Source organism: Bipolaris zeicola, assembly GCF_000523435.1.
Source record: "Bipolaris zeicola 26-R-13 unplaced genomic scaffold scaffold_406, whole genome shotgun sequence".
Lineage (NCBI taxonomy): Eukaryota > Fungi > Ascomycota > Dothideomycetes > Pleosporales > Pleosporaceae > Bipolaris > Bipolaris zeicola.
This window is the reverse complement of record NW_006912455.1, coordinates 36-12,715: the sequence shown is the minus strand read 5'-3', so window position 1 is coordinate 12,715 and position 12,680 is coordinate 36. Positions and strand designations below refer to the sequence as shown.

At 48.0% G+C, this 12,680-nt stretch overlaps 4 protein-coding genes across 4 annotated transcripts; 3 read left to right on the top strand and 1 right to left on the bottom strand.

Annotated features, from left to right (window-relative positions):
• Positions 1 to 74: 74 nt before the first annotated feature.
• On the top strand, positions 75 to 3,232 carry COCCADRAFT_111879 (uncharacterized protein; the record flags this gene model as incomplete). Its single annotated transcript, XM_007720137.1, has 5 exons — positions 75 to 106; positions 160 to 944; positions 995 to 1,320; positions 1,400 to 1,877; positions 1,926 to 3,232. Coding segments are annotated over 5 exons (2,928 nt in total), but the record flags the coding sequence as incomplete, so codon positions are not given.
• Positions 3,233 to 4,825: 1,593 nt separating this feature from the next.
• On the bottom strand, positions 4,826 to 6,952 carry COCCADRAFT_111882 (uncharacterized protein; the record flags this gene model as incomplete). The annotated part of the gene is made up of 1 exon (XM_007720136.1): positions 4,826 to 6,952. A coding segment is annotated over one exon (2,127 nt), but the record flags the coding sequence as incomplete, so codon positions are not given.
• A 2,452-nt stretch (positions 6,953 to 9,404) lies between these two features.
• COCCADRAFT_10024 (uncharacterized protein) lies at positions 9,405 to 9,779 on the top strand (the record flags this gene model as incomplete). Its single annotated transcript, XM_007720135.1, has 2 exons — positions 9,405 to 9,611; positions 9,666 to 9,779. 2 exons carry the CDS (start codon positions 9,405 to 9,407, stop codon positions 9,777 to 9,779), a joined length of 321 nt encoding a protein of 106 aa, XP_007718325.1.
• Positions 9,780 to 10,926: 1,147 nt separating this feature from the next.
• Positions 10,927 to 12,340, top strand: COCCADRAFT_111880 (uncharacterized protein; the record flags this gene model as incomplete). Its single annotated transcript, XM_007720134.1, has 2 exons — positions 10,927 to 11,597; positions 11,662 to 12,340. The coding sequence occupies 2 exons, from the start codon at positions 10,927 to 10,929 to the stop codon at positions 12,338 to 12,340; spliced, it is 1,350 nt and encodes a 449-aa protein (XP_007718324.1).
• Positions 12,341 to 12,680: the final 340 nt, after the last annotated feature.

Genomic DNA, 12,680 nt, shown 5'->3' with positions numbered 1-12,680 from the left:
TAGCCCGTCTACATGCCCCAAGGGAGGCTTTATATATAGACGTTAAATACAACTCACTCACTCACTCACTCACTCCAAATCAATACCGACCGAAATTCCGATACTGGTCTGTGTGCCCCAATCTGCCCTGCTGCTTATTTTCCTTACTGACAGCGGTAGGTTACCTGATGCATCTGTTACCCATGATTCCGTTCAAAACGATGTTCGTCAAATTGCCGCTGTGGGAGGTGGTGGACTTGAGTTCCTACCTTTCTACAACTACGGGCTGGGACCTGCGTTTACCGACTGGTCTATATATGGATTTGGTACAGACGATTTTAACAAACTGTTCCAAGCAGCCCTGGATACGGCGTCTACGTTTCAGCTAGCCTTCGATTTTGCCTTAGGTCCCAACCAAGGCGCTGGAGTGCCATCAGAGGTTGAGACTCCCGGCCTAGCCAAGACGCTTGTGTACGGGAGTACCAAGATTGAATCAGGAGCTACTTTCTCCGGCGAGATCCCTGAGCCTGTTGTCAACTACAACTTCCTCCCGGGGTTTATGAACCCACCAGAGCCGTGGGGATCAAACGAGCTGCTAGCTGTCGTTGCTGGAAAAACCGTCTCGGAAGGCGGTTTCGCGGATGGTCCATACGGCTCTAGGATTCCCTACACGGTTTTGGATCATGACTCTTTAGTTGAGTTGACTAACATTACGGACTATGGCACTTTGACATGGACAGCTCCAGATGGTAACGGAACATGGGTCCTATTTGCCGTATATGAGCGTTATACAAACCAGCGGAGCTGCGTATCAGTTGCAAATGCCACGACCGCACTCGGCAATGGTTCTTGGATAGTAGATCACTGGAGTGCCAACGGCGCAAAGAAGACGACGGATTTTTGGGATCAGCACATTCTGTCTGTCCCTGAGATAGCTAGACTCATGCAAAGAGTCACCAGCTACGGTGCGTTTTCTAGTATCTGACGTTAACACTTGGACTAACATTTTCCCAAGCTTGGGAGGATAGTATGGAAATCCAAGCCGCTCTTCCATGGACACCAAATCTTCCCTCGCATTTCGAACGGATCCATGGATATAGTATCAACAAGTACCTCCCAGTTCTGTTTCACGGAACGAACGCATGGCAGGCATTGTGGCCCGCTTACAACATGACATACACGCTTGGCGAGTATTTCACAGACGGCGGGCCTTACGTCCAAGACTACAAGCTTGCTCTTAGTGAAGGCTATGTAGAATACATTGACCACTATGCTAGATGGGCATCAAGCAAAGGACTCCAGTTGTCTAATCAACCTGGCTATAACCAACCTGTCGACATGGTAAGTCATGTGCCATTTTGGCATATCCTCGCGTCACAGTCTTCTTCACCCAATAGAGACGGGCTCTAATAATCAATAGGTGGGAGCGATACCACATGTCCAAGTACCTGAACTCGAGTCCCTTGGTTTTGAGGAGGAGATAGATCTCTACCGGCAGTTCGTAGGCCCGGCTCATCTATCGGGTCGAAATGTCATCTCTACTGAAATCGGCGCCATTAATGGAGGAGCATACACTCTTCGGGTCCCCAAACTGAAAAACCTTTTCGATCAATCGTACGCAGCAGGTGTCAACACAATGGCTATCCATGGCTATGCATACAGTGGTGAATACATCAAGACTACATGGCCTGGATACACGCCTTTCCAATATTCGTACACTGAAATGTGGAATCAAAGGCAACCAGCATGGCAGCATCTTGATGATCTATTTACCTATTCAGCGAGGAACAGCCTGATCATGCAATCCGGCACACCCAAGGTGGACCTCGCTCTGTACTATTATCAGGCTCCCTACAAGTTTGCAGATATGTATTCCACGTCTGAAGCAAACGAATACGGTGAGAAAAACAAGCCAAGAGCGATTAGCAAGAACTAACGCATCAAAGGACACACATACGAGTACTTAGGGCCAAAGAACTTGGTTTCTGAGCAAGCTGCGGTTGTTGATGGAGTTCTTGCTCCCGAGGGACCAGCTTACAAGGCTCTACTCATTTACAATCAGACACAGATTACGCCAGATGCGTCTGCAGCGTTGTTGGATTTCGCGCAAAACGGACTACCCATATATATCGTGGGTACAATTCCCAACACCACGATTGGATCTACCGGGCAACAACATGTCTCAGAAAATATCAATGAGCTACTGCAGTACAGGAATGTGCGCGTTTTCGAGGCCAAGAACTTTTCCACATCCCAACTTGCTGCAGATGGGGTACATGCTCGCGCTCAGGTGGAAGGTACTACCAACGCGTCGGACCTGTTTACGTTTTGGACGTCTGACACCACGTCACGCTCTGAGTACGTCTATCTTTACAACCAAGGAGCAGAGGGAGTATTCAACATCGCATTTGATGTTGGGAAAGATTTGGTGCCCCAAATCTTGGATTCATGGACTGGTTTCGAGGTCTCATCGGCAGTGTTCCAAAGAACCTCTTCTGGCGTCCGGATGGCCATCCAACTACAATCCCACCAGACAGTCATAGTTGCGCTCAAGGCTACTGTCCCAGCACAAAGTGGGAGAAACGTAGTCAGTCATTCTTCTAATGTGAAGAACGTTTATTTCACAAAAGACAACCACCTGGAGGTATTGATTTCCGACAGTTTGTCAGCATCATTATCCTTGAGCAACGGCGAAAACATCAATCTTCCCGAATCCAACACACAAAGTCCAGGAGCCACGACACTAGGTCCCTGGAATCTTACAGTTCAAGCTTATGGGCCTATGCTTGATCACGCTACAGTCGATCCTAATATCACAACGATCAATGTAGGCATGCTTCCTCAACTAGCACCATGGACAAAAATTCCGGGCATCGAACATGTCAGTGGTATCGGAACATACAGCACGAACTTCAACGTCTCCACAGACAACTCTACATCCATCATGCTAGACTTTGGCCCCGTTCTTCACACCGTCAAGGCATGGCTGAACGGCAAAAAAGTCCCCGCCATCGACCCGACGAATCCCATCGTTGAAATTTTGAAACTGGTTCAAAATGGCAACAACTTCATGAAGGTGGAAGTGACGACATCCCTGTTCAACTCTGTGAAAGAAAACATCGACAATGTCTTGAGCATTGGATTTGGTCCGACGAACAAAACTTTCTACACGAGCCAGGATTGGCACAAGTTTGGACTTGTGGGACCGGTACAGTTGAGAACTTACCGGAAGATGGAGGTTGAGCTATCGTAGTTGGGGCTGATAGTGCCTACAATACTATGACTGTAGTAGACGCAGATAAGTTCATCTGAAATGATGCGATGCCATGATGGTAGCCAACCTGATGTTTTATGATACATGATCGTGTTACATAAACCCTGGCGGGTTGCTATCACAGGAATTACTTTCAAATTACTTACTCCGGCTTATATGCAGTGCAACCTCGGGTTCAGTTGCTATTATATCATACATAATTTTAGTGCTTCATCCCGTATCATCGAACCTCTTTCTTGCAAACTTTAGAATTCTTTCCCGCCATACTAACTTGATCATAATTCTTAGGGCAAAACATCGCGTAATAGTATCGATGGATATACAACTTGTATTTCGAAGTAACATTTCGATGGTAAAATTCCTCTTTTCAAATAAGAATTACACTCAAACAATAGCGTACATTTGCGTGCCCATACGAAGACTAGAACGCTGCGGTGTTATTTCATAGCCCATCGCTCCAGTAGACTGATTAATGTATCCAGGAGGCAGATTTTTTTCAGTGGTAAAGTTACGCTGATGAAGCTCTTCATGTTCTTCATCATCATCATCACCAACTTCCTTCTTACAGTTGTCATACTCCTTCCTATAAACATCGTCTCCGTAATCATAGCTATTAATCATAGCTATACTGCTTTGGACCATTGTAATCATCATCTTGCTTGCTTCATCGTCTTCGTTGCCAGCAACAACTTCCTCGCTATCGTCATCGCCTCCGCTGTCCGTCTTATCATTGCTGTACCCATCATCATAATCAGCATTGCCACTCAAATGATTCAATAAGCACAACATGCACCCGCAGTCATGCTCGGGCGTGGGCAGATCTTCTTTCAGCCCCCAAGGATGGTAGTCGCCTTTGGTTTTCAGTTTTCTAAATCCTCCAGCGTCCTCAGCTATGCTGGTTTGGTGTCTTGAGCCATGCATTGGCGAAGTTCGATTCTTCATGCCTAGCCCGCCTCCATGATTCTTGACATCAGTGTTGTTGTCAAGTAACAACTGGATCACCTTTGAGTGATCGCCCATCCGCGCTCTCCATATTGCACTTGTATCTTTAGTCCTATGGCTGCCAAATAGGGCTCCTCGCCGAAGAAATAGATGGACAATGGTTTGGTAGCCTCCAGCGCATGCAGCGGCCAGTGTAGTCCACAGCTTCCGGCCAGTTGTTGAAGCTATTCTATAAGCATTCCCTCGACGTTGCTTGTTCCGCAACATCTGCCTCATAAGTTGACAGCCTATACCAGACACTAGATTCCCTGCTGATCCAATTCCTTGGATGTATTCAAGTACCTCCAAGTAGCACTTGACACTGGAGCTTTGAAGTATCCGGAAAATACCTTTGTGGCCGTACATGTACACCATATGTAGCCCTTGGCTTATAATGCTCGAACTGGCGGTGGCCCCTTTACTGAGCAGGTACAGAACAATCTCTTTGTGGCCTCGTGCGCATGCCCCTTCCAATGATGCCCCAATGAGCTCATACTTTTCCACAAACACTTTGACGATATCCAATTGGCCCTCGAGGCATGCTTTCTGGAACGCACTGGCATAAAAGGATGCATGTGGATTTGTCTGCTTCAACAACAATTTCACAACCTCTGCATGGCCTTTTGCGGTCGCGAGCTCCAAAGGATAGCCATACGGCCCTTTGACATCTATCTTGGCCCCATTTCCCAGCAGGAATTTGGCAGCAGCGTAGTCGCCTTTGACACAAGCTAATGCCAGTGGAGTGCCGTATATTCCAGACAACGCATTGATGTCTGCGCCAGTCCCTATCAGCCGTTTGATAGCCTCGTAGTTACGAACCGGGAATGTTCTCGCTTTTTCGGTTTCGCCGTAATCATCCATATGCCTGTGATAGCCGGCATCGACGGCATAATAGACGTAAAGGCTATTGGACGCACGAATTGCGTTTTGCACATTATCGAAAATGAAATCTCTGTCTCCGACGTGAAGAACCTTGCGCTTATCATTGGGACCTACTTCGCATATGCGCATTCTGCCCGTTGGATCGGTTATAGCTACACGAGGGTCGAAGTCTTGTGTACTGCCTACTCTGGCTTGGACTTCTCTCTTGGGCTCGTCTCCGTCGTCGTTGGGAGCGTTGAAGATCTCTTGCCAATCCATGAGAAAACTACCCGCTTCATCGAGAAGCATCGGCGCTGCTGTACTAATATCTTTTCCTGAAGCAACAGGGGCGACCTCTCCAACTTGGTTCGCGAGAAAATTGCCATTGATGATGCCCATGGCTTCGACAAGATCTGGTTGGTGGCTGCTCTCTAGCCAGTCTTGGTACGAATACCCTCCAAAAGAGAGTTTGAGGAGGTCTTTCCTTTTTAATTTTGCATATTGGTCTATCCAAGTGCGTGCAGCAATCTCTCCTCCAGCATTGTCGGCAATGCAAATGTCTGATTGTGGGTATAGGCCTCCATGGATAGTTCTCAAATGACGTGAGATTCCTTTCTCCTCAGTTTCCCAAGGTTTCATCTTCGATGATGAATAATCTGCAATGTAATATCCTGTTGGCAAAATGACATCGGGCAATCTCGTACATGATGCGATCAACAATCCTTTGTGGGCTCTCTTCAGATCCAAGGTTACGTCTATCAAGGCTCTGTCAAACCGGGCCTCAAAAATTACTTCTTCGGTTACTATCCGCTTTCCGTTCAAAGGGTTCCATGCTAGGTCATCTTTCACATTGTACCCTAGTCCGAGGCCGCTGTATTCAACTTCAAGTATAAAGTTGTAGTGGTTCTTTCCAATGTTCACAAAGGAGGATATGTGTCTCATGGCTAAGGCGTAGATACGCTCATAGCTTGATGCAGTGCTGAAATCAAAAGGCGCCCCTGACTGTGGTAATGCATTTGATGGGTATTCCTCCTTCAAAAGCTTCCTCATAGCCTCAGCGGTAATTACCATGATCAAAGGAGGGAACCAGTCCAAGTATTCAGTTTTGAAGTAATTCCGACCATATAGTGTAATACATTCTTGCTGGATGGCATCTCGAAGAGCATCGAACGACTTGTAATGATGATTGTAGCCCTTGAACATTGCTGGCCGGAACAGGCGAGATCCTAAGCTTTTGCGATGGTTAATTCTTTTGAACACGTGATATGAGTAGTAAGAAAAGACCTTCTGGAAGTCATCGTCCCTGATATCTATCTGAAATGTGACCCCAGTAGGATGGAGCAATTCCTTCCAAAATATACTTAGTAGATCCGGTACAGTCTGGTTCGTCTTCTCGAATGACTCTGTGAAGTTACGTTTGCTTAGATCAACTTTTCGATCAACCAGAAACATCCTAAGGATCTCGAAAACACTCATTTCTTCCCATTGTTTGTCTTCTGCCGAAACTCGGAAAGATCCCTTTTCATGGACCACAATAGTTTTGTCTAACCGGTCGAAGACGAACGAGTCAAGCTCGTGAAGGTAGTACCCGTGGTTCGCTCCATTCTCGATGGCAGCCGTGGAATTATCGATGATGCCCTGAGCACGGTCGTAGAGTGCGCGATGACAGAATACGTAGCCGAATTCATGGCCCAGAGTCGGTTCGTCGGTATCTACAAGGGTACAGCGGAGGAGATCTGGAGGACAGTACAATTGCTTCTGTTTGGTCCATTCGAAGGCTCTTGGAAGGCAGGGATCTTTTCGTTGGTTTGGGAATGCTCTTGTATGACTATTGTCGAGATTTGGAGTGCGTTCCATCCGTTGTTTTTTCGCGACAAAACGATCGACCGATTCTTTCCATTCTTTCCATTTTACGTCTTTGGGGTCAACGTCCTCTTTGCTGTATTTTTTAACTTTACTGCTCATGACCACAATATGACTTGGAATCAAAAAGGAATTCCATTTTCGCAAGTCGGCGCCTAATGTTGGGCGACATGAGCATTTTAGCACGCTCAGTTTCCACCGCAGTACGGCCGACAGTGTGGCACAACTTCTGCGAGAACTGCATGGTCGTGTTTGGAGACAGTGGAGACGATAGCGGAGATGATCCCTAAAAGCTTTACTGTTCGCCGCTGCCTCCTCTGCAGACAAGCCCCGCAGACTGATGTGGTTGTTTACATGCATCCTCCAACAGTGAGAGCGAGCATCCTTTGAATTGAAGGAGGCGGTACGCGCGGCATCGTGCAGCTGATGTTGATGAGGCGGATCCGGGATCTTGCTGACCTGCCTATCCACATTGCTAGCATATTGGCTGCTCTGTCACTATTTATATATGTAGTGTGGCTGATAACACACCCTTAACCGGCGAAGTATTACCCATTCGGAATCACCAGCGGTTACCGGCAAAAGTTTTGTATGTGGAGACGCTAAAATTGACAATCGGACTCTCCTCCGGATAACCCTATCCCGAATTTAGTAAGGGGAGATACTAATTAGACTTTTCTTAGGATCCTCAACGGAAGCCACACTGTATATAGTATAGCTCTTACTCTTTTCCCCAGCCTGCCTCACCCCCTTACTAGTGGCTCGTATACATGACTTTGGTCTATCACCACATTAGTTCAAAAGTTCATATATAAGTAATATACACGTGTTGGTGTAGTGTCACGTGTGTGTGTGTGTGTGTGTGTTTCCAGATTTTTGTCCTATCTAGAAGCCTCCCATAGAGCATGCGGGCGGAAGAGGCCCAGGGTTGTGTAGTATCACGTGATCAGACTGCGAACATAATACTATGATTTCCTTTCTCACGTCGATAGCCAGCTTCTTCAATCAATTCTTTAGTAGCGGTTGAATATAAAATTCACTCTACCATCTCGATTGCAAGCTACCACTTGATCTTTCTGAGCTCGATCGCATATCGTGCTACAATATTTAGCCGGAGCATGGATGGGCTAGAAAGTCAATGTAGCAGACGTCTACGAAATGATCTGGAACCCTGTTTCACTACAGGCCCTAAAGGCTGATTCTGAGGTATAAATAAAAATGAGTAGTTTTGGGCCAACTTTAACTGAAGGCGGCAATGTGAAGAGACTATCTAACTCACGCAATAATACGTAGTACCTTGGTACCTCTTGCGCGGAACAACACAGATAGATAGACAAAAACATGCTACTACTCTAGACGCGGTGTCACTGACCCTGAAGCTAGGCGAGATGACCATGTTGGATGTCTGCCGCCGTGTCGCCGGTAGCGAGCTACTTAAAGTAGTACTTACCGTCCATGTACGGATCCGCGCCTTCATCTTATCAGGTCAGTTTCTAGCTATCGTTTGCCAACTCAATTTTGCGATCGAAGTTTTGCATTGCGCACGCAGTGGCTGCGTAACTTCATTCGAAACAACTCGAGTTTAATGCCTAAATATCCCGCACCACTCCATTTTCAACAATTATTGGTCCCGGAGACCTAGTATCTTCCTTGAACTGTTGTCGCAATCGCCTTCGCTTATTTTCCCGCTCATTATGGTAACTGAAAATTGTTCGTCTTGATTCGTAGAGGCGCGTTTACTCCATATCCCGCGGCTGTAATGTACGGAGCTAAACGTGTAAGGCGCGTTTACAGAGAAAACGAGGGGTAAAAGGAGAACTAAATAGAGTTTATTTGCGGGGGATGCGAAGGCGGGTAAGCTCAGCACAGCTTGAAGCTCTCACCAAGAGTGTTATATGCAGTAAGGTAGTCTGTGCATCGGTGTACTATGACGCTACTATAGGCCTGTGCGCGTTTTAGAGCCCTCATTATCGGACCTTTACAGGCTGCAACTTCTGTTTTCAGCGCTAGGTATTATGTTTTAATTTGTGCATATTGAAAGGAGAAGACTATTCCGGAAAAGAGTTCAAGTATAACTAGTTAGACATGATGATAACATAAACAACAGGGACAGCATGGCTTCCACGTACACATGGCATTGAGTGTTGGTTAAACGCAGACTGCTCAAGGTTGGATCTCCGCGATTACATATATTTGCGTATTGTATCAATTGACTAGGCTACCGAGGCCAGTCGGGTCTCTGGTACTACGCTCACAGTAGAGTTGCTATAAAAGGACCCAGTTCGCACAAGTGGAGTAGTCATCATCTCCCCTTCTACATCTCTCAACAGTTACCTCTCGCCACATAATCGCATAATTCCGCACTCAAGATGCGCGCCACTCTTCTCACCGCTCTTTTCGCCACTGCTTTTCCCGTAGTAGTAGCGAGTGGTTGGAACTCCAATGCATGCAATGGGGCCGGAGGCTGCTATTTTTTCCCAGCTTCAGTACCGGTGACAATTTTGTCTGCCCTGATGGTAGTGGCCTAAGCCGCTATGAGTTTGCGGGAGACCAGGACGGCTTCGGCTTGGGAAATGGTGTTCCTGTCAGCAAAGAGGAATTCCCCAAGACGTGTGTGAATGGCTTTGTCCCTAGTCCAGAAGCTCAACTCGTCGTAAGTAGTGTTTTCTCATGTGATGCGAATGTTGCGTATGCTAACCACGATTAGAAATTGCAATCAAGGAACAACCAAACCATGTACGCTGCTGTAGTTACTACTTGTGACACGCCGAACCCAGAGAAGTACAATTGCTACACCCGTAACCCTAACCCAACCACGTAAGTTTGTAGCAAGGATTATGAGAGGAAATTCGCTTTCTAGCTATTATAAAGATCCACCTTTTGCGCCATGTACGACCCAAGCGGTGGAAGGTGCGAGCTCCGTACGCCGCCGATTGGGGGTTAGGATACTCAACTGTCAACTCTTAGTGCAAACCCTAGAGGTTAGGTCTCTGTAAGGGCTGTGCTTAGTAGAGTGGTCGGTTAGGCATGTAGGTGATTGCATCTGATTCGATGCTATCAAACTTCACTATTCAATATTTAAATATAATTTTTACTTGCTATAACTTTTGCGCACCTCCTCTGTCTCGACGTATAACCGCTTAGTGCAACGTTATTTACTGAACTTTAAATAAGCAGATATACGGATTACAACTCCTTCTTTGTAATATCATTGGAAAGATTGTGGCGCGGAGTGTTGGTCTTGATCCTTGGGGATAATCATTACTAGATTGTTCGCCCGTCAATCATAATTGATCATAACAGCCCGGTATTATACCAAAGTGTCGTGACTATATACAAGGGCTACATATAAGCCGCGGAGAAACATATATACAGTGAAGATATCATAGCACAGTGACAGTAGAAGCGCATTCAGCGCCAAGGGTCCGCTTCCACTATGTCAAACAAGCGGAAATATACCGCTTGGCTCGGTAGTTGAACAGAGTTACGCAAGCACCGCGAGCACAGCCGAGACTAGACCATTGTGCTGACTAGCGGCGAGCGCTGTACAGGGCTAATGGCGGGGCTGCCCGTTAAAAAGGCCGAACCGTGCCTAGGAATTTACTTTATAGGGTAACCAGCAAGTCCGAGTAAACTTGGCCAGCTGGGATGAGCCTGTTGTAGCAGGGTAACATGCATTAGATGAATGCTGACTGCGGCTGAAACATCCGTGGTACGATAGTTACGCTTGAATAATTGAATTCCGCTTCATTCCATTGCATTCCGCTGTGTTGATGCCCCGGTATAAGTATATGAAAGCTGCACCCCTGACGGCCCTTCAGATCGAAAATCTCCCCACGACCCCCCACGATCTCCCGCAATCCTTCAAGATCTCCTACAATCCTTCACGATCCCCCACAAAACGAAGTTAGAGAGAGAACAAACCCGACGTGAAAGAGCAGGAGAAGCAAAAAAAGAAGAACAGCAAAATGGAGATCATCATCGTTGGAGCTGGCCTCGCGGGGCTCTCCACCGCACTAGCCCTCTCGCGCTCGCTCTCGGGTACGAACTCTAAACATCGTATCCTCCTTCTTGAATCCGCACCTCAGCTGGCTGAGATTGGAGCGGGCGTGCAGCTCACGCCCGTGGCCACGCGCTTCTTCCTCCGGTGCGGGCTAGGCCCAGCGCTGCTTGCTGCCTCGGCGGTGCCGTCATCATGGCACCTGAGACGTGGAAGCGACGGCGAGGTACTGAACCGGGTGCCGATGGATCGATTTACGGAGTGGTACGGGGCGCCGTATATAGTTGTGCACCGGGCGGACCTGCATCGAATTCTGTGGGAGGCGCTGGTAGCGAGGCAAGGGAAGGATGGAGCGGTGGATGTGGAGATGAAGTTGGGGACGCGGGTGGCCGAGTACGGAGTGGAGGAGGGATGGGTGCAGGTGCAGAACGGGGAGAAGCTCAAGGCAGATCTGGTGATAGCGTGCGATGGTATCAACAGCTCCGCGAGAGGCCAACTGATGCGGAGTCTGGGAGCACCGCAACAGGAGTGGGTGGTGGGCACAGGCATGGCCGCCTACCGCGTTATGGCCGATGTGAAGGAGGTGCGGGCCGACCCGCTCACTAGGGAGATCGTAGAGGAGCATGCGGGAAATTGCTGGTGCGTCAAAAAAAATATCAAAGAAGATGGCTAACTCCTCGAACGCCTACTGACCATTCCTTAGGGCTGACACCCACAAGCTCGTCATGACATACATGATCCGCGGCTCTGACAAGCTCAACCTTGTGCTCTCCCACCCGGACACAGTCAACACCAGCGCTTGGACCCAAGAACAATACAAGGCCGAATTAACCCGCTTTTACGGAGACATGGACCCGCGCGTAAAGCGCCTGATTGAACTGGCCTCAGGCCCTGTCACCAACTGGCCAGTCCACCAAGTACTGCCTCTCCCCAGCTGGACATCACGGGCCAAGAACTTCGTCCTCATCGGCGACGCCGCCCACGCCATGTCCTTCTACCTGTCCATGGGCGTCTCTCTCGCCATTGAAGACGGCTTAGCGCTTGCTACCGCCTTGGCCCACCACGTCTCGCGTCCAGAGATATTCTCGCTGGCTTCAGCTGTTACGCTGTTCGAAACTGTGCGCAAGCCGCGTGCAGAGAAGATCAGTGCGGCGAGCCAGCACGCGGGGGACCTATTGCACCTGGAGCCTGGGCCCGCAAGAGATATGCGGGATAAAGCAGCGAGGAGGGATGGGGCTGAGGGCGAGGAGGAGACCAAGGGTGATCCGCTGCTTGATTGGACAAGTTATGGTATTACGGACAAGAAGATTAGGCAGTGGGTGTATGGGTACGATGTACTGGAGGAGGTAGAGAGTAAGAAGCAGGAGATGAGTAAGTTGTGATGAACTAGACATAGATTATACATAGTACTTAGTGACGCGTCATGAAAATCTCCTACAATATCGGACGGCACTGGTTGCCCTTGAATGTCAACTACTCAACAATATCTCCTCTTAAGCGTCGTACAACTGCGAAAATACTCTCTTACCATATTTCTCTAGATAAGTCTTTTCCCTACACCCTATCGATTCTTCTACTGTTAGCACAGCCTCAATATTAACCATTGTTGGAGAAACATGTAACGTGCTGGATAAGCGAGTTGGCCAGGCAAGCGAGTTGGCCACCCCACCAAGTTTGCGCACACGGTTTAACTCTATACACAACCACTCTACGCAATATATT